The 24,877-nt window shown below is 40.8% G+C and overlaps 1 protein-coding gene across 2 annotated transcripts in view; it reads left to right on the plus strand.

Annotated features, from left to right (window-relative positions):
* Nucleotides 1-423: 423 nt before the first annotated feature.
* The window catches only part of hace1 (HECT domain and ankyrin repeat containing E3 ubiquitin protein ligase 1), a 43,656-nt gene continuing 19,202 nt past the window's right edge, over nucleotides 424-24,877 (plus strand). Inside the window, exons 1-13 of one of the 2 annotated variants that reach the window (XM_036006311.1) lie at nucleotides 424-769; nucleotides 1,590-1,644; nucleotides 1,880-1,969; nucleotides 7,787-7,891; nucleotides 10,644-10,719; nucleotides 11,421-11,552; nucleotides 13,237-13,319; nucleotides 14,134-14,230; nucleotides 14,304-14,405; nucleotides 14,527-14,633; nucleotides 16,777-16,927; nucleotides 18,954-19,028; nucleotides 19,838-20,142. In XM_036006311.1, the coding sequence (XP_035862204.1) occupies nucleotides 679-769; nucleotides 1,590-1,644; nucleotides 1,880-1,969; nucleotides 7,787-7,891; nucleotides 10,644-10,719; nucleotides 11,421-11,552; nucleotides 13,237-13,319; nucleotides 14,134-14,230; nucleotides 14,304-14,405; nucleotides 14,527-14,633; nucleotides 16,777-16,927; nucleotides 18,954-19,028; nucleotides 19,838-20,142 (1,469 nt within the window). In that variant the 5' untranslated portion in view covers nucleotides 424-678. The remainder of the gene's footprint in view (nucleotides 770-1,589; nucleotides 1,645-1,879; nucleotides 1,970-7,786; nucleotides 7,892-10,643; nucleotides 10,720-11,420; nucleotides 11,553-13,236; nucleotides 13,320-14,133; nucleotides 14,231-14,303; nucleotides 14,406-14,526; nucleotides 14,634-16,776; nucleotides 16,928-18,953; nucleotides 19,029-19,837; nucleotides 20,143-24,877) is intronic. The other variant, XM_031313065.2, reaches the window with a different exon arrangement.

Raw genomic sequence — 24,877 nt, forward strand, 5'->3', positions numbered from 1 at the left:
TAATACATCCATGGGTCCACCGTTTCAAACACTCCTTATTCCCAGCCCTTAACTCTACCTAGGCTAATAGCTATATCGTAGCTGTCCTTGTCCTTATGGATCACCGTTTATAGTCTATTTGTATTATGTGTGTACCTGTTCTGATGTAGATCGATGGGCATGTACAATTGATAAATTAATATATTTGTTGTTTTTTTTGGCTGTGATTTTATATTGCAGACCCTGTCATGGCCAAGGCAAATTTCACTCTGGGGAAATAAAGTCTATCTTATCTTTCGTTACCTTACACGCATTTATATTCAAAGGACGACTGGCTCGACCGGCTTTTCGCCTATGGTTTTCGCATACGACGATAAAACACACTCACGGTGCTGTCTTTTGAGCCCAATGGCCTTTAAAACTACATCACCCACACTGCATAGCACCTAGACGTCATCACAACAGGAAGTATCAGAGACTGGGCAATAACGTTGTCGGTGTATGTGTATGTGTATGGCCAGAGCACTGTGGCTGGAAAAAAAAAATGTGTGTACTGTAAGTCAGTGTGTCTGAAGAGACACGGTTCCCCTTCTGCCAGCGCCCATGGACGACGCCCAGGAACAACACACCCCCATTAGGAACAAATAAATCCGACGGGCGAGCCTGTTCCCTCGGTTCATCTCGGTGGACAGTTCACCTATGATGGAACGGGCGATGGAGCAGCTCAACGTACAGCTCAGTCGGCTGACCCGTTCCCTTCGCCGGGCCAGGACCGTGGAACTCCCAGAAGGTAACCCATACAGGATGCTAAAGGCTTTAGCTAAAACAGCGCGAGCTGGCAGTGTAAACAATGGTGTTCACATGGTAATACAGTCATACTGAGGTGTCATAGCACCCTGCCTCGGCCTCTGTCACTGTCAGCCACACTGGTTTTTATTCTATAGCCTGTAGGTCCAGTCATGTCTGTTAAGTTGGTCAATGTAACGTTAACGTTACTCCTTTTTTGTATTCAGTTTGCTAGCTTTGACAGTCTAGCATACAGCAGCAGGCAGCCAGAGGGAGTTTCAGTGTTTTCTTATTCAGTCTGACTTGACAGCAGAAACTGAGGCTCAATTTACTATATACATTTTATTTTCTTTATTGTGCTATTGGAATTCTCTTAACTGGACTGTTTATGAGGAAGCAGGCAGCAGACCAACGCAATGTCTTTTAGGTTTTTGCAAATATGTTAACTTTTTTTCTCTAAAATATGTCTAAAAAAGTATAAAATATGTTAAGCACATGGGGTCCATCAATGGGGTGTTATTATGACTGATTTACAACAAAAGTGTTTCTGGAGTTCAGCAAGGAAACCTGTCCAGTCCGGGGTATTTCTTATTTGGCTTCTGGTGTAGGTCTTTGTATAGTTCATCTGAAGTCTGTGGTGCGTCTAGTAGGGTTGTTACAATTCCCCAAATCCACAATTAGTTTTTACATTCAATAGTCACAATTCAGTGCAAACCGGTAAGGGTTCAGGTATACTTGGTAAGACATATCGTCTGTTTGGAAGTGTTAAATTTGTCAGGTTTTGTCAAGTTTAATGGTTTTGTCTTCTGTTTCTCCCAACGCAGACAATGAGACTGCAGTGTACACACTTATGCCAATGGTCATGGCTGACCAGCACAGGTAAGCATCAAACCAGACTGTACAGCATGTGCAATGTATTGGCGTTTGCCACACTGTGATCCCAGCGCTTGAGTAACAGTGCACGCAATGTGGCATACTCTTCTGCTTTTGGTAGTTGTAACAATTGTCTCATTATGTCTTTACTTTTTTCTTTATATCTGTTACCACTGATGTATAGTGAATTTGCGTTGTCTCCAGAGGAAATGATGTACTTGTTCCATCCTGTCTCTAAAAGGTCAGTGTCAGAGTTGCTGCTCAACTCAAAGTTTGATGTGAACTACGCCTTTGGACGGGTCAAGAGAAGTCTGCTACACATCGCTGCCAAGTAAGATATTACTCTGTTCTCATTTAAAAGTAGGCACACCCTTAAATTCCTTCCTGTTCGGCATATTTAAAAAAAGTAGTAGGGAAGAAAATGTTTGAGGTGCAGTGCAGCCTTGTGCCCAAGTAATGTGTGACAACCCAGTAGAGCTAGACCAGCCGATATTAGCTCATTGCAGATATATTGGTATGTGTGTCGGCTGAGGTAATACAGAAACAGTGTCTTCCTTACATAGTTTGTCTATCGGTGACTTTTTGCAGTTGATTTTTCAACTATAAAATGTCATGATCAGAAATCCAGTATCGGTCGGGCTATAACTCATAGGGGGGGATACAGAGGTTGGGGACCTTATATGTGTTGCTCACGTGGTTTCCATGTGTTAAAAGCATCCAAACACTTTGCTACAATGCTTCTTCTGTGAAAGGTGGATGCTGTGTAAGGTAGTTTCCATTGGGTGCCAACACACCAGGGATATCGTCGGAAATCGTTCCAAGTTGCGGCGGCTTTTTTTTTTTTTGGCCGACTCAACATGTTAAATCAGGGTCGGAGTTGCCGGTGAAAGGAATCATTCTGATTGGCTGTTCAGCATAAGCAAATTAGTGCATGAGAAGAAACACAAAGTGAGAAAAGCAAGCAAACGACTGAAGTAAAGAGGGCGCACACAGAAGGCTCTTCTCATTTTTCATCTTCATCTCCTTTCATCAATACAATATACAATAGAGCTTTCAGAACTGGCCAAAAATGAAATTAGAATGTTCCTTCTAAAAAAAACAGAGATTCAAACTATTCTATTTATATATATATATTTTATTTTTTATTTTATTATCTCCATAAGAGGGCAAATGTACAACAACATACATATTTACTTGTACAGGTATATTTATCTCAACATTAGAGCTGGGCGATATGGAAAACATCTAATATCACGATATTGTTGAGCAAATACCTCAATATCGATATAGCGGCAATATTGTAGGGTTGACAATTGGTGCTTACAAAAAGATATTTACACAATGAGATTTTAGATAAATAATCATCATTAATGTGTATATAATAACTAAGTGGGTAAAGGCAAATAATGGCGTTTTTCCATTACATGTTACCTGCTCGATTGTGTCGACTCACCTCGCCTCGACTCTACTCGCCTCACTGTGCGTCCATTTTCCATTGCAGATTTTAGTACCGCCTCAGCGTGGCTTGTCGTCATAGCAGCGCCGTGACCTAACGCGACACACACACACACACACACACACACACACACACACACACACACACACACACAGAACGTCGAAGGTGTGTTGTTGTTGCCACAGCCAGAAGACACATTTTGTTTCAAAAGAAGCTGGAGGCAGCAAAAAAAAACCACAGCTGGCTAAACTATTTAAAAATGGCGGGTTTGTTCAGGACACCCCCGTCTGTCGCTTTCACGTCACCTTTTGGTATCGACTCAGCTCGCTTGGAACCTCGACTGAGGTGGTACTAAAAAAAGGACCTGCTAGCAGGTACCAGGTACTTTTTTTCTTAATGGAAAACCAAAAAAGGCGAGTAGAGTCGAGCAGGTACCATGTAATGGAAAAGCGCCATAATAGAAAAGCTAGAACAGTCTGGTAAGTTAAAAACATTACATCACTTCACTGTAATCCAGCCATTAAAACCAGGGACAGATAACACTTGTGTCACATCACGATATTAAAGCGTAACTCTCGCCAAAATGCAACCTAGTGTCTTTTTGTGAATGTACCTGAGTCAAACTTTCTTTTAAAAGCATATTTAGGACGGAATCGCCACTTTTAAGATTTACCGCACTTTTATGCTAGCCTCAAAATAGCTATTTTTAAAACACTAAGAAGGCTCGACACAACTTTGCTCCAAGTATCACCAGGGGCTCTACACATGAACTACACCGGTGCACAAGGATATGCTAAATCTGTGGCTACTTGTTTTGATATTGACTCGTTTTGACTGCCGAGGTGGTAGCAGCCAGAAACAACAAGACCTACTACGGTGAGTTGTTCAAAACCTTTCTTTTTAGTGAACTCTGGGTACACAAACAATGTTGTCAATGCTTTCGTTAAGGTGTAGAGCCCCTGGTGATACTTTGAGCAAAGTTTCATGTTGTGTCGAACCTTCTTAGTGTTTTAAAAATAGCTATTTTGAGGCTAGCATAAAAGTGCCCCTAGCACTCCCATTCAAAAGGCCATTTGACCGAAAAACGAAAATACGGTACATCTTAAAAGTGGCGCTTCCGTCCTAAATATGCTTTTAAAAGAAAGTTTGACTCGGGTACATTCACAAAAAGACACTAGGTTGCATTTTGGCGAGAGTTACACTTTAAGATATCCAAAATCTAAGACGATATCCAGTCTCATATCACGATATCGATATAATATCTTGCCCATATATTGCCCATCCCTACTCAACATAAACATGTCTTTTTGAAAGATCTACATACCTACACATTACAAGTATAACAAATAGAATGATGTCCTGTACCATATAACATAGACATATCTTGCTCTTTCCATCTGCACTGTGGTTGGTGCTAGTCTGAGCACTGAGCCCCCTAGCAAGCAAGGTAGCTAAGTAGCCAGCCGGCCAGCCACTAAATTAGTAAAATGTAACAACTTAATGTTTCATTCACACACTGTGGTCACAGCGTAGGAAAGACGTCCTGGCAGGGAGTGAGGCAGAGGGACATAGGTTCTGTGCTGTTGCTTGCTGATTGCGGCAAACGCTGTTTTGTTGTATGTATCATAGCGATGGTTGGAATATCCGGTTTCCTTTTTTGAATGATAAATAGATTACGTTTGCCTGCTGGCATGGGGAGCTATTTCCTCTCATGCAGGCCCATGCTAGTTGGCCAGCGACTGTAGTCTTTACGGTGTGTTCAAGTGAAACTTTTTGGCCAAGACAAAGGCGAGGTGAGGCGATGCCACAGTCAGCCTTCGTCGCCACTAGTTCTTTGCCGTCTACCTAGTGTTTCAGCACCTTTTTAGAGTGTAACATCACTACAATAAGTGATCCAAACAATGATTGATGACAGATATGGATTGCAGAATATTGGAAATATCAGTAGAGGGTCCAAAAATCGATTTTGGTGCATCCCTATCATCCTGATGACCTCGAAGGGAAAATAATTATTACGTTATTACTCAGCGAAAATCGGTATCTTGTATAGCACCCAATAAGCAATGCCAATGTATTTGCTTCACACATAACTGTATTTTTGGATCACTTTGAAATCTACGTATGTGTTTTTTTTATTACATAATAAGTATTAGTTTTATATTACATAAAACATACACCTGCACACTCAATTATTCATATTGTACAGATTTCTGTTCCATGATCTCCAATGAAAGGGTAACTGCCGTTTTTTATAACCTGGACCCTATTTTCCTATGTTTTTGATAGGAACAACAATCTTTGAAATTGGTCCAGTATTAAGCTTGAACACTGTAATTGGCAGCCACAGACCGGGCTGCAATGTAACCCTATGGGGCAAATGTTCAGGGTCAGTTGGGTCCACTAAAAGTGCTGTTTTTGCCACTGACTTTTTAGGCGCAGATTAATATTCTAAGTGTCTGACAACATTATGGAAAGGATCCCTTCAGAGATAGACCTTTAAAACCTCTTTGAGACTTTTCTGATTAACCAGAAACAGCTCTGAAGTTGCTAGCTCTAAACCCACCAGACTCCATTTAAAAAAACAATACTTTTAGCGTGTATAGAGCCAACATATTTTCACATGTATATCGGTAAACTATGTGTTTATTACAACCAAAACTAGTTGTTATTGTTAGAAAAGTGGAAACACGACCCAAAACGGCTTTTCATAGTTATATTTTGTTTCTGTGTCGACTTTGAATGAAGTTTACTTTACGATGCTACAATTACTGTTTATTTACATGGAGTCTGGTGGGTTTAAGCGAACGCAAGTTCGCAGATGTTTTTATGTTTAAAAAAAGGATCTTACTCTTTAACAGAAAGATCGACCTCCTTAGAAATCCTTTCCATAATGTTGTCAGACACTTAGAATATTAATCTGAGCCTGTCAGTGACAAAACAAGCACTTTTGTGAAGGTAAATACAAGCTGCACAATTGCACTATTAACTTACATTGTCGCATTTTTCTTCGCTGCGGCCTGCAGCGATCTCACTTAATACTGGACCAATGTCAAAGATTGTTGTTCCCATCAGTCACTTAGACACAAAAACATAGGAAAATAGGGTTGAAAAAACTGTAGTTACCTTTTAAGCTCATCTCAATTATTGAAGGGTCAGTTCATCCAAATTGTGAAAAAAACAATTTTGGGGTCTATTTTTGGGTAGTCCTCTCCAGTGAGATCTATGGATTATCGAAAAGTAACTGGGACACTGTTTCTGGAAAGAGATGTTGCCGTTGAATTCTTTAAAGGGGTGATATAATGATTATATAGGGTATTTCACACTGTTCCTTAAGGTCTCCTAATAGGGTATGTAACATTGGTTGGGCTGAAGATGTCCCAGGTGCTATTCTTTTGGCCCTAATGCATCCCTGTGGAATGTCTCTATTTGGAACGACAGCTTTTCTTCCAAATATGGAATGCTCATGAATATTTAGATGAGCTGCGCGCTGACTGACCCTGAACCACTCACACATACATTGGAGACGATACAGCATGTCTCATTTCAGACACACACACAACACACAACACACACACACACACACACACACACACACACACACACACACACACACGGCGCACAGGGCACATACACAAACACAGACAGACACAGCGCTGCGCACACACAAACAGAGACAGACACACTGTCTGTTACATGCCCAGACATGCCCGGCCGCGAGCCGCGGCCAAAATAAAACGTTTCGACACTTTCATTACAACTAATGTTGTTGTAACGTTACCCTTGGGACATAAAAAAAACCTCCACCAAAGAATCTCTGGGCCAGTAGGCTATTCCGTTGTACAGTCTGGAACACTGCATTTACGACCGTGGTTAATTTTCACTATCCTTGAAAAACTTCCAAACTTTCTTCTTTCTAAAGTACACAGCGCAGCTCGTGTGTGGGATCCTGACAGAGCTCCAGCGCAGCGGGTTTGTGAAGGGGGAGAGGCCGACAGGGAAGGCAGCAAACCCGGCCAACAGCCGCCACCTGTCCCGGCAGATTGTGGAGCTTGTGAAGTCCGACACTGTCTTAACAAATTTGCAATTAGCCATCGATTTTCGTAAAATGGCCCATATTTGAGCTTTACATAGTTGACTTCTCGCATAAAAAAGTCTCAGAAGTGAATTTATGGAATGTCAGAGATCTGCGTGACCTAGATTCAGAAGACTACCTGATCTCAGATCAGTGGTGTCGCCTATGTAAATGTTGGGGTGTGACAAAGAATAGAGACTAGAGCCACCGAGTTGACGTCAACTCGGTGGCTCGTTGAGATTCGCCCGTTTTCAGAGGCAGTTTCAAATTGTGAGATTTGCAGAGGAAAGAGGTGTCAATGGGATTTTGCGGTTCTATGGATGTCCTATTTACCCTCCAAACTGTCGTTATTCAACTATGACAAGGTAAAATCGGTTTTGCATTCTATCACCCCTTTAAATAGTTTTCAGTGGGAAGTGAGAGAGTAAATCTGTGGTAAACATATCTACCTTCTGGTGTTTATGAAATGGTTATATACTTTGAAAGCCATGCTAAATGAATTGTTTCTTTATCACTGACAACACTTCTCTGTCACATATTGAGCAGTGGTGATTTTGTGTGCATGCAGGACAGTTGTCTTGTCTGCCCACACTTAGTTGCTCTGTGTTGTCTCTGTACAGCTGTGGGTCAGTGGAGTGTCTGGTTCTGCTGCTGAAGAGAGGAGCCAACCCAAACTACCAGGACATCTCAGGCTGTACCCCTCTGCACCTCGCTGCCAGGAATGGGTATGAGCCTCATACTACACTAATTCTCTGTTTGCAAGTTTGTGTTCAGTTTTTATTCAAGATCTTGTGACAATTGGTCCAGTGAAGTCACTTTCAGACATACCGGCCTTTTCTAGTTATTTGCTGGTTCTTCTAAACGTGTGAATCTTTGTTGTCCAGCGAACACGTTGAAGGCATTTCCTTCCTCAAGCCAATTTTTGAGTTATGTTTAAATCTGGCATTGTTTACATCTGTGTTTGCTACTGTGCACTCATCTTCCCTGCCTTCAGTTGGCACATTGCTGCCTTTCTTGGCACGTTACCGCTTCCTGTGAAACCAATGACAGGAATGTGGATCGCGTCATGCATGTGTGTGCATCAGGCCCCGAGGAAGTGTACAGAGCTTTGAAGCCAATTTGTTATACTGTGTATCGGCCAAGCGCACATTTTGTATGTGACACATTGACCCATTACAACTTCCGTGTCTGTCACATGATGCCATGGGGCCCAAAAGGCTTTTTCCCATAGACTTACGTGGCGAAAAAAGAGACGTCTGTAAATCAGTGGATACATTTTTTCGAGCGTCCAACCCCCACGAAATGACTCGTTTCACTATCAGAATTTGATCCATTCGGTTCGATAACATTTGGAAAGTCTAGAAGACCCGCACAGTCAAATCATTCATTTTATTTGCTTTGTTAGGACAATGCACATTAATCAACAATTTCTGTAAATGCGCCAGTGTTAGCCAGTCGGCTTATTTTCAACTGTAGTCCTAGTTACCTAGAATGCATGTCTTTATGGTGGGAGGAAACCCACGCAAACATCGGGAGGACATGCAAACTGCACAAAGAAATGCCCCGCCCGGAACTCTGTCCAGACCGGGGATCTGCAGTGCCTAGTTGCTGTGAGGCAGTGGTGCTAACCACTGAGCCACCGTGCTGCCCTATTACTTTCCCCATTCAAGTTAGCGGAGCGCTAAACTGGAAGTAGCCGGCTCGGCCAGCGGAAGTCTCTAGTGCGAATCTAGGGGCCCCACGACAGCGCAGATCATCTGGGTAAATCTATGCGCGGAAGTTAAACTTTTTTGGCTTAATACGCGACTCAGCAAACTGGGCCGGGCTAAGGTAACATTTTAACCATTCAAATTTTTCCTGTATTTCTGCTGCTCGATTGTACTCTGATTTTTATTTTTTAAATGTCTGCTTATTAGACTTGTAGATGTTATTTGCATGTAGTCACTCACTTGTAGTCAATGGACCTTCAAGAGTGAAGAGTCATGACTGTAGCCCCCTTTCACACAGAGATTTCGCAATAGCACCGCAATGAAGGTCTGCCGTTATACCGGTTTTACGTAGCATGCGGGCATTCCATGAGCAAAAGAGGCACGCAGGAACGCTGCTTTGTCACATTTTGACCTGCCTGTGGGTCGACTTGTTTGAGTTTATTTAATTCATTCAATTCGTTAAACAACTGAATAAAAAGCAGAATTTACATCAGTTTAGAAAAATAGAATGTCTAGCCCTGGAAAATTAAAATAAATAGACATATCAGTTATCCCCAGTGTTGTCTTCTGGATAAAAAAATCAACGCTTTTTCTGATGTTTTGGTCTCTTTTTTTTGGACACTTTTGGCGCCTTTTTCAATGTTTTTGGCGCTTTTTTTGACGTTTAACGCTTCTTTTCACTACCATGTATAAACACCACTAACACCAACTTACTACCACTATAGTTTTACACTTATTTTTGGAATTCATGGTTAATAAAAAACCTCATTTATAGGAAACTTAAAGAAGAAGAATAAGAATGAGTTAAAGAAGCAGAAATTATGAATTATTTAGACTCATATTAAAGAAAGGATAATCACAGAAGGGTCAATGTTCAGCAAGGATACTTTTTTGAAACATTTCAAGTATTTTTCAAGTGCTAAACATTTTAATAAAACACCCAAGATTCAATCAAAGTAGAGATCCGATCTTTTGTTGTACTTGCGAAGCGCGTTGTATGGGATCATTCATCCATGTTTATTTTTGGGTAATTAAAATTAAGTAATTTAAAGGAACCCATATTTCTGAGATAGACATTTTGAGAACGGGTCAAATTTGACCCGAAGACAACACAAGGGTTAAACACATATGCGCCCATACATTTATACTCGCATAGTCCTTAAAAAAAAACAACAACAGCCATCCACTTAAACCATTCATATGGTCCATGTAAGTGCCTTGAATACAGCAAACTCCAGAGACTTTAGCTAGCCATTCCATTCAGCGCCCTGTTGTACAATCTGACGGTCGTAAGCAGCGTTGCTGTCTTCCGTCTGTTTGTTCTGCAGTGAATTTCTGTAAGATGGTTTTCTGTTTCATAGCAGCCTGTTGGTGTTTGTAGCTCTGGTCAGTGGGAGCAGGTCATGGAGAGAGGATGTTGTTCAGATGTCATCTCTTTGACCAGCTGAACTGCTGCCTGACTTGTTCTTTCCTAATGTATAGAGCCCCTCCGTGCCGGCTGACCTTTTCACACAGACGTCGGTTCAGCTCTGTTACAGCTCTATGACTAACTCTTCTGCCGGTTTAAAGGCACAACAACTCTGCCCCCCCCCCTCCCCCCCCTCCATTCTGTCTTCGTAACTTTCGTAAAGACAGCGTTGTGCCTTAAAGGCGCATCACTCCTGCCTTGAACAGGCTGCGTGAAAGAGGCTTGTGTGTGTGTGTGTGTGTGTGTGTGTGATGATTCTGATGATTAACTGATTAACCCTTTCCTCCACTGTTCCCTCAGACAGAAGAAGTGTATGGGCAAACTACTGGAATACAATGCTGATGTCAACATCTGCAACAATGAGGGACTGACCGCTGTGAGTGGACTATAATCCTCCGACTGTGGTTCATATTGTACTGAATGTCTTAAATAGACCTGTAACAATTATTACATAATTGTCTAGTTGTCAATTATTTTTTTTTACGTCATCGCAGTTTCTTTGTTTAACCGCAACGAATTGCTAACATTAGCTAAGGTCCTAAGGTATGACTGTTGTTGTGATTTTGTTTAGATGTGCCAAATTGCAATTATAAAAATAATGATTGGTCAGACTGTTGAGCTAAAGCTATGCTAGTTGTTGGCACTTGACCCTATACACGTTCATAGCAACAAAAATGACATGGGGGGGGGGATACAGTTAGAAAAAATGTTTTATGATACTAAAGAGGCGTTGTTTACTTAAAAGGCTGTGTTCCTATGTTATTACATTATCTCGGTCACATTACAGTGATATAACCAAAAGATTAAGCCTGGAATTCATTCAAAACTTTGTTTTTAAACTTTGTTTAAAAAAGTAATACATAAATACATGTTTTTAAATTTGACTGAAAGAGACAATTATATTGTTAATCGCAATTATTTCTGAGGCAATTAATTGTACAGCGACATTTTGAATTGTTACAGCTCTAGTCCTGAAATCATTGTAATCATGCCCATTGCTAATCAAATGACTGTGGTGTTATATCTGGGTGTGTCTGTAGTCAGGATAGTGATTGTCCATGTGAACCTATGCTGCAGATCCATTGGTTGGCAGTGAATGGGAGGACGGAGCTCCTTCATGATCTGGTCCAGCACGTGTCCAACGTGGATGTGGAGGATGCCATGGGGCAGACAGCTCTACACGTAGCCTGTCAGAACGGACACAAAACTGTGAGCCAATTCTAAATCTATTTCATTGAAAAAATATGATCTGTATTTTTAGCCCCAGTTAGAGCATAGGACTCTAAAGCTTGTCAACATATGTTGGTGTTTGGCTTGGTCAGTCCAAGCCACTTTGGTCTGGTTGGGGATTAGGAGCAGCATGGCTTCTAGGGGATGCTTGTTAGGCTTTTAGGCCTGTAGTTTGAGGGCAGTAAATGTTGGGTTTTACCGGCATTCCAAACGGTTGTTCGCTACAGAGCCCCTGTAAGAGCACTGTGGGAAATGTATTTCTTCCTTTTTTTTGTCACTTTAATTTTTATTGAAAATGTTGTAACCTTACAACTTACAAAACCACATACAGACAAAATTACAATTGAGTTGAAGACCCGTAAGAAAAAAAATTGAATAAAGCCAGCATGTAGTAAAATAATAATAATTTCTTGCATACATTCTATGGCTATTTCTATTTATAATGACAAAATAAAATTAAAGAACAATAATATAATATGTGTGTGAATCCATGTCAAATATTTCTTCTACTACACCCAGCCATTGTTCCTTCGTACTGTGGATCTGCTTTGCACCATGCTCTGGTTATAGTTTTCTTGGTGGCTGTCAGCAGTGCGGGAAATGTATTTCTTAACTAATTTTGTTTTGCCTCACAACACTTTTTGCATTCTCTTTGATCTATATTTCCAGGGAAGCTCTGACATCAACCATAGCCTAGCTGTGGTTCCGTGGGTGACATGCAACTATGGCTGGCTATGGCTGAAATTGTGATTGGCTGGCTACGCTTTACAGCGCCTAAGATTATAAAATTGGCCAAGACAGTGTTGTAGAGCCAGGCATTCCTGCCAGGATTTGAACCTGATACTTCTATCAGACATGACAGATGTGTGTGTGTGTTCAGGAATAGCTTCACCACAATGCTTAAGCCAACACATCCCTGCCAACCTGCAGAGGCCCTGCATGTAGGTAGTGTTACAACCATTGAATACACACGTGTCACGCTGTAAAGCCTGTTTTATGGTTTTGCGGAGGCTCCACGCAGAGCTTTCGCCATAGCCTACATAAGTGGCCTGATGTTTATACTTGTGCGCTGGTGTGTGCGTCGAGCCGGCATGTGTGTGTGTGTGTGTGTGTGTGGGGAGTGGGTGATAGAGCGAGGGAGAAGTGAGAGAGTGAAGATGATTAGCTTCGGAGCGACTAGCGACTCTAGAGTCATAGTGAGAGAAACAAAGTGTCTCCCCTGTGTTTTCTGACCACGGTGGGAAATCTGTAGCAGGAAAAGTTAACCCTCTCCTTGATTTCATGTTGTTAATGGAGTTGCAGTTAAATTTTTCGAGAGGTGCACGTCAGGCAACGGCGTAGGGTCCGGCGTAGACGCAGAGAGGTCTGCGGGGGTACACCGTCAATTCGACGCAGAAGCATAAAGCGGCATTTATGCAGCCTTTCGGTTGAGTTCCTTCCGACCGTAGCATGAGCCAGCCACAGCAGAGGACGCGCCCACTTACACAATCGCTAGTGGATGGAGGGACCGTCCAAGCTTGGCACTCCTCCAGAAATATGAATATTAGAGATTTCCTTGTATAACCTTTTATCTTCCATTACATAATAAGAATGTAGACATCAACGTAACAAAGTATGTCAGTTTTCCCAGTATGTGATACCAGTGTGTGTTGTGTCTGCTTAGACGGTGTTGTGTCTCTTGGACAGTGGAGCTGACATCAACCGGCCGAACATCTCTGGAGCCACGCCTCTGTACTTTGCCTGCAGGTGATGTCATCAGTGATGTCATTGTAATATTGATGATTCACAGTGTGGTTTAAACTCATCTCTCTCGCACTTCCTCTTAACTGTTCAGGAGCAGAGATCAGGCCCACCAGGAATCCCGCTAAATCGATGCCAAAGTGTTCCAGTTAGATAGTAAATGCCGTAAACATGTTCCTTGTAAATCTTCACAATCATTCCCCAAAAGAACCAAGCAGACCTGCCTGATCAGAATTTTCTTCAAAACTTGCCATTTACAGCGTGTAGCTCGCTAGCCCGAAATTTGTTGTTTCCCGAAGCAAACAGAGTTTGAGGGCGGCAACACTCAGAGAGCAGAAGGTGGGGGCATCCGGCACGTGGATGTCAGGCAATTATCCTAAAAAAGACTAGTTGTTTGGTGACGAAAGCTACCACCATACACGCCGTCACGTGCTCTGTCACGCAGCACCAGATCAGCCAATAGCAACAAAATTCAATTGCAAAAGCTGGATTTCAACCAGTAGAGAGCAGTCTTTATGCATATTTATGTCACAGTATGTAGAATTCAAACACTTACCATCAACAACACTACTAAATACCCACATACTGTACATTGGTTTTCAGCTAAAAAAAATTGTCTTTTGATTTTAGTTTAGTTTAGTTTAGTTGATTTAATTTAGACAATGACTTAACAGGAGTTGGCTTTTCACAGTTGTTTATTCACGTCAGACTGCTAAAATAATCAAAAATTTTAGGGATTTAAATATTCTAAAGTACCCATGGATAGCTTTAAATATCAGAGTGCCGATATATGACAGTCCATTACTGTGTTATTCTGTAGCCATGGCCAAAGAGACACAGCGCAGATCCTGCTCTCTCGTGGTGCCAAATACCTCGCTGACAAGAATGGAATCACTCCTCTGGATCTTTGTGTGCAGGTGAGTTTACTTTACACTTCTTCCTCGTAGTGTTCACTTCATGTGGTTACTGTCTCTCCTTGTGTGTGTTCAGGGTGGATATGGGGAGACCTGTGAGATCCTCATCCAGCACCACAGCAGACTTTTCCAGACCCTCATCCAGATGACACAAAATGATGAAATGAAAGAGAACATGGTATGACCAGTTTGTTTCTACATTCATTGAAAAGCCCTGTGTATATACTTCTATTGACCGTGTGTGTCTGTCTGTCTGTCTGTCTGTCTGTCTGTCTGTCTGTCTGTCTGTCTGTGTGTAGCTCAGGCAGGTTCTGGAGCATGTCTCTCAGCAGAGAGACAGTCATTACCAGAGGATCCTGACCAGTCTTGCTGAAGTAGCTACCACCAATGGACACAAGCTTCTCAGGTATAATTGTTGATTTTCCCTCTTTAGATATTTCTTAGGGGTTGTCTTTATGTTAGACCAGTGATTCCCAACCAGGGGTACTTGTGCCACAGGGGTGCACACCTGCTGTTGCCAGGGGGTACTTGAAAAGATTGTGAAGCAGCTAGTAGTTCCGGTTGTTTCTAGCCTTAACAACTACTCCAAGCGCTTTTACATATTAAAGGCACCATTCACACACATTCATACACTGTGGCCTAGGCTGCCATATAAGGTGCCACCTGCTTATCACATAAACATACACACATTTACACACTGATGGTGGACGTTGAGCTGCATTTGTGTGAGAATTTTCAAGTCAATTGGACTTGATCGTTAATTATAGCGCCACCATGTGGCCAACTGGTCTCATATTTGGGCTTTTGGCTGATTACTTACCCCTTTCCTTGTCCTTGTTTCTTTTAGTTTTAATACTTTTAGTTTTAATACTTTTTTCTCCTTAGCATTTCTATGTAGCGCTTAAATATAAAGTGTGTTACAAATAAAATTAATTATTATTATTATTATTATTATTATTTTATTTCTTGGGAACAGAATGCACATAATTTCCAGTCAGTGGGCAGCGGTGGAAGACGACGAATAATAATAAACCGGACCAAAAACAATAGGGTTCTACCCCTTCAGGGTTTGATCTCTAATTATAAATTGTGTAAAAGAACATATCAGCTGTAACACCTGTACACAGAAGTGTAAACCGGTAGCTAAAAGTAATTAATAAATGGTAAAAATTAGGGGTGGAAAAATAATCGATTCTTAGATGCATCACTATTCTCTCTAGAATGATATGACGCTCGATGCAGATAAGTTAAAGGAACACGCCGAATTATTGGGACTTTAGCTTATTAGCTACATTACTCTTAGGTGTGGTTTGGGCGTAACGTGCATTAAACCTATCAGAGCGTTATCTCACATTCCCTTTGAAAGCAGGCGCACTTGTTCCATGGCGGATTGCTATTATAATGGCAGATTTAATAGGCGCAAGCTCTTAATACATCCATGGGTGCACGCCAGGAGTGGTTTACAGCCGAGTAGACCGACGTTTGCTATTGATTTTTCTTTTTGTCAAAATGTAAATAAAGAAATGTCACAAAAACATACTTTCCGATGTTATGGGCTCACTCTCACTGAATCACAAGGTTATGAATGCATGGTGATATTTTTGCAATGTAGTCTAACATTAGACCGAGATGACCTCACTATAGACGATGCAGCTCTTCTGTCTCTCCTCTCCCGTGCTGCTGCTGGGGCATTTGGGTTAAGTGGCATCGGCACATGCAGTTCAACATCACATCACCTTAAGTCCTCTAATATTTCCTCATTTATGTCATCAACACATCCATGATTCATGGAAATGTTGTGTAAAACAAGGTCATATTTTTCCTTGTATTTATGTATGGTTTGCAAAAATGGGAACTGCTGGCTCCGTGAGATGAGAGAAGCAAAGTGTATGCGCGGTGTGCACACTCTACGTTACGGCCAAGCATGCGCCCTTAAAATAGCATCTGAATAACGTGCCACTGACTTTAGACTAGGTTTTTCCTGGTCTGTGGTGGAACTGTTTTCTGAAACTGCAAAATAGCACTAGGGAACGTTTGCGCCGGAACTCGCCTCCTCTTTTTGCTGAACCGCCCCCGGGAGCGCAAGTTCATTCCCTAATTTACCGACGTGAGTCTGTGGAGGGAAAAGTCCGCTGTGCGTCGGGTGCAAAATAGGAATGATACATGAGTCGGTGTATAAAGTCAATTGCGCTGGGTGCAAGATAGGGCCCAAGGACTCCGGGGAATAAGCTCCCTAGAGTGAAGTTAGTAACAAGAATTTCTGGGGCATGAGTGCACACAGATGGAAAGAGAGAGGAGAGAGAAGCTCAGTGTGTCAAAGGAAGTCCCCCGGCAGTCTAAAACTATAACAGCATAACTAAGAGCTGGTCCAAGGCAAACCTGAGCCAGTTCTATAATGGTTGGTAGATGAATCTGACGACTATGAAGAGACAAACATATTATCCATTACATGTCTCCCTACATTGCACCTGTCTTATCTGTGTCAGTGTGCCTGATTTTGTGTAGCTGCATTACAAATGGTGGCTCATTTTACCTCTGTCCATCCTCAGCCTGTCCAGCAGTTATGAAGCTCAGATGAAGAGTCTGCTGAGAATCGTTCGTATTTTCTGCCATGTGTTCCGCCTGGGGCCTTCTTCACCCAACAACGGCAACGACATGGGCTACAATGGCAACAAGACGCCTCGCAGCCAGGTCTTTAAGGTTAGTAGGAGCTGGATATACAGTACGTTGTGATCTGTAGGTGCTGTAAGAACCACTGAGTAGGCTACTGGGATGGAAGTAGTGAAGGCTCTGTGTTATTTGCAAAAGTGTGAAATTAAAATGGCAACAAAAAGTGTTTTTTATTTATTTAATTATATCAAAACTGATAATCACCAATTCTACGTTTAAATTATACATTGGTTAATGCTTAATTCTGGGATATTTAATGAAAGTATGCACATCCAAAAAACACAAACCACCTGGCAATTTTTTTAACCCTTGTGTTGTCCGTTCTCAAAACTTCTATAAGATAAATATGGGTTTCTTTTTAACCAAATTACCCAAAACATTAAGTACAATTGCAAATACTTGATCACTACTTTCATTGAATTTTGGATATTCAATTGTATATCATTTGAAAAAATTTAAATGGATTTAAAACCTGACTAAACTTTGAGATACACGTCTGTGATTATCCATCAACATAGGTTCCTCTAATATTAGTCAAAATAATTTATCATTTCAAAATTAGGTATACTGTAATTTCCTATAAATGAAATGTACTGATCATGTATTCCAAAACTAGTGGTAATAAGTTGGTGTAAGTGAAAAATAGCAAAAAGTGACAAAAACATTGAAAAAAGTGCTTTAAAAAAGGGACAAAAATGTCGGAAAATGTGTCAAAAATATTTAAAAAAAATTTGTTAATTTGACCCAGAAGGACAGCAAGTGCATGGTCAACCAGAAGACAACACAAGGGTAAATATAATCTTCATACTTTATTTTGCTTCCACAATATCTTTAATTGATTAATGTAGTGCAATGTTTCGATTGGTCTAAGATCTCCACCAAGCATAGCACCAACATAGTGTGTGTATATATATATATATGTGTATATATATATATATATATATATATTATATATATATATATATATATATATATATATATATATATATATGTATGTGTATATATGTATGTGTATATATATATATATATGTATGTGTATATATATATATATATGTATGTGTATATATATATATATATATATATATATATGTATGTGTATATATATATATATATATGTGTGTATATATATATATATATATATATATATAAATCCAGAGGCTTTAATACAGCTTAACATAATCATTCTTCAGACAAATATATTGGAGGAGACATTAATAATGTTATTGGAGAGAGAGAGAGAGACACTACATGTTTATTAGCTTATTATCAATATAACAGTATCAGCATGCAGTATATGTTGGCCAACAGTTAACAGGAAATGTCCCTGCAGAAATATCAAAGAAATTAGTTAATTTAGAAACAATGTCTCCAATGCATAGTTTGTCCACCAGAGAGCACTAACATGTTAATTTTTACACTGCAGTATGTCCTGCTCACTACATATCTTAGTCACTAATCTTTAAGAACCACATTTATGTGACCAATGTCAAAAATGTAAATGGAAAAAAAAAAAAAAAATGCGGTGAATTTTATAATATCATTATTGACCTCAAAATTCAGTGTCTGCCAGGCTATGCTCCAGCTTTTTGGAATTTGAAAGGAAACAATCATTCAGTGGTTTAAGTACTGACTTTCAGCTTTTGAGGGTGTTTACTTTTAAGGTTGATGAGAGCAGTGAGAGTGAACCAAAACAATGAGCTCAAAGGCTCCAAAAAGCTCCACAAAGCTGCAGAGTTGGTGATAATTCTTTTTTGGGTTTGTCTCTACGAGTGACCACTTTCATAGAACACATAGTCACCTGATCATTTGTTAATATGAAAAATATTGATTACTGCACCTTTTTAAAGCACTGTTGTAGGGTTTAAAAATGTCCGGCTTTGGCAAGTCCTGGTGGTAGTATCAAAAACAGCACTGGGGCAATAGTGGAACTTTTTCTAGTTATTTTTTTTCTTTTATTGAAGGATAGTTGGTAACACTGGCACATGATCATACTGTCTTGACTGTATATCCTTTCAACTAAAACAGCACCAATAAGAATTGACTCCATTGGTTGCAGATGTGTGCGAGACAGATGGCTGTGGAGACGGTACAAAAAGATGAATGTCCTTGGACAGGTTCTGCTGTCTTTGATGTGAGCCATGGACATTTTTATCATTTGCAGCAGCAATCATAAACCTCTGCATGTCAAATGCATTGACATGTTGAATTTTGGGAAATACGATCTCTGGAACCCTGCAATCTTATAATTGTACTTACCATCACAATAGGTAGCTGGGTGTTTTAATGATTTAATGTTACATTTGAAAATGATTGACATTTTGGTGTGTGTGGACAGAGTTAGGGTTGGGCAATATGTATAAAATCTTCTTTCATGCTACATGCCATTTTAGATTGCACTTTGAGATGTACGGCATGTCATGATATTGTTATCTATAATGATGTATTTATATAAGAATATATATCTATCAAGGTCCTTCCAATCCTGCAAAAATCCTGCTCAATGGTTTGTAACACTGCCTGCAATCACTTGACACAACAAAAAAATGGTAAAGCAGCAATTACCTGGGTATAGAAAGGATTTGCAAAGTCTCAGACACATTTTATAGTATACTGTATATACTGTATATACTGTATACTAATATTGCCCAACACTAAATAGAGTCTTCATCCTTTTGGGGTTAGGATTGTGTGATTACGGGATTTTCATTAACACTGTCCAATTTCACTTCTAAAATACTTTTAACACACAGGAAGGAGGAATGTGCTACTGTAGTGTTTGGGCTTTCTATCTATGGCCGGAATGAAGCTTTAAAAAAACAACAACCTGCAGACCACCCGAAGGCCAAAGTCACTCCTCTCTTGTAATGTTTTCGTGGATCACTCCCTTTGTTTTTTCCTTTGATCCTGTGTGCCTCTCACCACCTGTCGGTCTCTTTGCAGCCAATGGAGCTGCTGTGGCACTCCCTGGACGAGTGGCTGGTGCTTATCTCCACAGAGCTGGACAGGAACAGGAAGAACCCTTCCTCCTCCTCCAGCAGCAGCGAAATAGCCTCGCTGCTGCTCAAACAGCGGGAGGTCGACCACTCCGGCTCCACGCCGAAGCTGCCCTCCTTGCTGGACGCTCAGACCGTCATGGAAACAGAGGTGTACGCCGATGGGGAGGACGTCATCTCCATGACAGCCAGTCGGCTCAGTGCTGTGATCCAGGCCTTCTATATGTGCTGCTCCTGTCAGATGCCACAAGGGTCTGTGTTCAGCCTTCATCTGTCAGCTGTAATATCTAATCAATATACAGAAAAAGGGTGACTTTCCTCTGTGACGCCAGCTGACGGAGCTCGGAGCTGAAATCTGACACAGCGCGTCATGTGGCGGATCTCAGCAGACCTCCGTTATGTGTTTCGCATCATCTGGCGGTTCTTGGCAGACCTCGGCTGCTCTGAACTCCGTGCGCTGGTGGCATGGAGGGAAGCCACACACCGTTCATCTAAACACCCTGCCCACACAAAGATGACACAGAGCTGAATTGAAATCGGCAAAGTATCTTTTTAATAGGGCTCGGACTATATTCTTTTGCCCTGATTCAATTATTTCACGATACACGGGTGCCAATTCGATTTGTATCGGGATTTTTTTTATTTATTCCGATTCTAGAAGTATTGTGATTCTTTAGTATTGAGTATTGCGATTTTCTTCTCCTTCTTTAACAAAAACAAAAGTTGAATAATACATGTCTAGATACAATATATCATTAATATATCTAAAAACTAATTGTTTTTTAAAAGGCATGCACATCACAATCAGTCAGTCTGACAGTAATTTAATTCCTAAAGAAGTACATAACATGTATTTTCTGCTTTCCATCTGTTTTTTCTGGAAACAGATATGATATAGTCGTCAGCGCTACCGTATAAACACAAAATATTTAGGTGAATCATTGGTAAAAAAAAAAATATTGATTCTAGGGAAAAGAATCAATTCTAAAAATCTACCCCTACTTTTTAATGCTCTGCATGTTAAATCATGCTTATCTGCTATGACTGCTACTGCTATAGCCACAACTACAACTGCTGGTGCTATTACTGCCATTACTGCTGCTGTAGTACAGGTGCAGACACTAGTACCACTACTACTACTGTGCTACTGCTAAGTACTGTTGGTACTTCCACTGCCACTATAGTCTCCTTTGCCAGACCTTCCTCAACAGCGCTGCGGAGGAGGGTCTGGTGAGTCTACACAGCATTTCGGGATGGGAGAAAAACGTGCTCTGGTTTATTGGCATTTCTTTAAACCAATCACAATTGTCTTGGGCGGCGCTAAGCGTCATACGGAGCAACGGCAGCCTCTGCAAAATAGCCTCAGGAAGGAACTTGTTTTGGTGGAACATGTGTACGTTCAAAAGTTGTTTTAGTCGTGCAATAGAAAACTCAGATTGGACAGATAGTCTAGCTAGCTGTCTGGATTTACCCTGCAGAGATCTGAGGAGCAGTTAACATAGTCCTCATAAATCCAGCGTGGTTTAAAATTACAACACAAAGGAACCCCAAGGCAACGGAAATCCGGCCTAAATGAGGGACATCAGGCGGAATTTCCGGCAGCACCGGAGCAATCCCGGAAGTAGAACATTGTGTATATAGACAACTGCTACTGCTGCTGTACTACTATTGACACTATTACTACAGCCACTACTACTGCTGCTGTTCTACTGCTGATAATGTTACTTTTACCACAGCCACCACTTGTGCATTAAGAGAAGCTACCCACTGCAACATATATGTAATGCGATTTGATTTAGGGCTGCATTATATGAGGAAAAAATGCGATATGTGATAACGTTGACATTTTTCGATAGCGATATTACTTGCGATAAATAAACAGATATTAAAGTGTACTCAGTTCTGCCTTTCTGCTAATGTCAGTAGTTTGCTAAAATCAAATCAAAATAATTTCCAACTAGGGCTGGGCGATATGGAGAAAATCAAATATCACAATATTTTTGACCAAATACCTCGATATCGATACCGCAACGATATTGTAGTGTTGACTATTGGTGCTTTCACAAAATATTTACACAATGAGACTTCTGATAAATAATCATCAGTAATGTGGATATAATGACTATGTGGGTAAAGGCAAATAATAGAACAGTTACAACAGTCTGGTAAGTTCAGAAAATGTCACTTTACTGAACTTGCAGCCTTTAAAACCAGGAAAAGACAACACTAATGCCATATTACAATATCCAAAATCTAAGACGATATCTAGTCTCAAATCACGATATCGATATAATATCGATATATTGCCCAGCTTTATTTCCAACATGTTTTTTATTGAACAAATTGAACATAGACTTGAACAAAAAATGCACCCCCCAAAAAAAGAATGACAGTTACATTTTCTACTGATATTTTCATTCAACTAACACAAAAAATCTCGGAGTGTCTTTTGCGATATGTCGCATCCTTTCGCGCTGTGTTTGTTGCGGCAAGTTGATTTTGCGATAACGATAACAAAGCGAGATATTGCAGTGCAGCTCTAATCTGATGTCAGTGCTCTACTCACTCTTTTTTCCCTGCTACTGCAGCTGTTTGTAAAGTGTTTCATAAGCTTTATTTCCACCCCAGCATCCATCTGTAGGCTAAGAGTCTAACACCTGCGCAGCAGCAGCTTCAGCTTCAGTTCAGTCCTGTATCAGCGTCACACCAGATGTGTTCAGCCACAGTACTGCCATTGTCTAAGATGCGTTTTGGCAGCGCTCAGTGTTCAAAAACGCATTCACTGTAGTTAGGCGCAAAGGATGGAAGAAACTAGACTCTAAGCCAAAAAAGACGGATCAGGTTGCTGTCACATGCTGCAGTGAAAGTGAAACTGTCACGCAGCAGGTGTAAACAGCTGTATTGACTAAAATACAAGCGTATCTGTTCTGTCAAACGCATGTGAGGCAGACAAACGCAGCTGAAAGGTGTCCTCGGTAGACAGCTTAAGTTCCCTTGGTGGGTTGTCACTCTTTAAGGAATCTCTGCTGTGCTGAGCTGCAGGGAGTGACAAGGACAGATAAATGCCTGAGATGTGTACATGTTTCTCTACAGATCTGCATTCGTGTTGCAAACTACAGTACTACTACTAGCACACTGATCGCTACTGCTGCTACTACTCAGGGTTTCCTCAGGATCTTAAAAAGTATAAGTCTAAAATTTAAAAATCAAACTTTTAGGCCTAAAAAAGTCTTACATCTGCACAAGTTCTGTGTTCTAGGTCTTAAATAATTTTAAACAGGTCTTCATTTTCCTACGTCCATGCAACTCTACCTCTGTTTTTTTTTTATTCCGTGATGATGTAGTTCTTTCTTTCGCTAGTCCAAATTTAATTGTGCTGTATTACGACTCCTAATCAGACCAACATGCAACTTATATTGCAGCCAATCAGCTTTCGTGTTATTGCCTCTTTCAGATTGTTCCACAGACATAAAACTGATTTTATTCTCCAGCTATGGGGAAGTACAAGTTAAGCGATACTTGAAAATTGAATTTAGGGCTTAGTTGATGTTGTGATAAAGGTCTTAAATGTCATTCATAATGGTCTTAAAAAGCACTTAAAAAGTCCTGAATTTAACTTCAGAAACTCTGCTACTACTACCACCACCACTACTACTTTTTTGCGACTGCTGCTACGTCTGCTCCTACTTCCCATAGACAACTAGTTTAGTTTGCCTCAATGCTGCAGTAATAATGTTATCTAGATCAGGTGTCTTCAACGGTTTTTAGGCTAGGGACCCCTAAGCTGAAAGAGAGACTGAGTAGGGACCCCATACTGCATATATTGTATACAATTGACTTGCATATTAAACGGGGCCGAATATATATTATTTATACATAGTGTTTTAATGTTAAACATACTGTACATGTGGAAGGCACAGTGACTTTGTTTTTTACAAATAGGCCAATTTATCTTTGCTAATAAAATGTTGGATTCATATTAATGTATATTTTCAGACATATTTAAGTTTCTGAAAAAAGAAACTTTCAAAAATATTTTTGCGGCCCCTTCACTAACTTTGAGGACCCCCCCTTGGGGTCACGGACCCCCTGTTGAAGATCTCTGATCCAGATGTAATAGTAAAAGGCTGTACACAAACTTATATACTGTATATCAGGATATTCCAAAGTATTACTGTTTCTCTTTCAGTACTTAGTTTCCAAAAAGCCCTGCTTTATCTACCTGCTGTTTGCTCTCACATTTTTCTCTTTTTTTGTTTTTTTAACCCTTCTCCAGGTCCAATATTAAACGCAATTTTAATCATTAAATACGCTTAATGAACAGCCAATAGAGCAACCTGATCTCACAGAATTCCGTGAAATGAACACGGCCCCTTAACTCAAAATCTGTGGCAGTTTCACGTAATCGCAAAACATTCCGTGATGGGCCCACGGAAGAATTCCGTGAAATGAACACGGATCGCCGGAAATTCCGTGATGGGCCCACGGAAGAATTCCGTTAAATAAACATGGCCCCTTAATGGCGTTTTTCCATTACATGGTACCTGCTCGACTCGCCTCAACTCGACTCGACACACTGTGCGTCCGTTTTCCATTGCAGATTTTAGTACCTGCCTCAGCGTGGCTGGTCATCTTGCCGGCTCGACGCACACACCAGCGCACAAGTATAACATCAGGCCACTTGAGCTTGTTTTACAGTTCTGTGGAGGCTCCACACAGAGCTTTCGCCGTAGCCTATGTAATATGTGGCCTGATGTATACATTTGTCAGCTGGTGTGTGCGTCGAGCCAGCATGTGTGTGTGTACGTAGGATGCGGCGAAAGTTCTGCCTGGAGCCTCCGCAGAACTGTAAACAAGCGGCGCCGTAGTAAACTGCCGTGACCTAACGCGACACACACACAGAACGTCGAAGGTGTGTGTTGTTGCCAGAAGACATTTCATTTTATTTCAGAAGAAGCTGGAGGCAGCAAAAAAACAAACAGCTGGC

Source organism: Sander lucioperca, chromosome 10, assembly GCF_008315115.2.
Source record: "Sander lucioperca isolate FBNREF2018 chromosome 10, SLUC_FBN_1.2, whole genome shotgun sequence".
Classification (NCBI taxonomy): Eukaryota; Metazoa; Chordata; class Actinopteri; order Perciformes; family Percidae; genus Sander; species Sander lucioperca.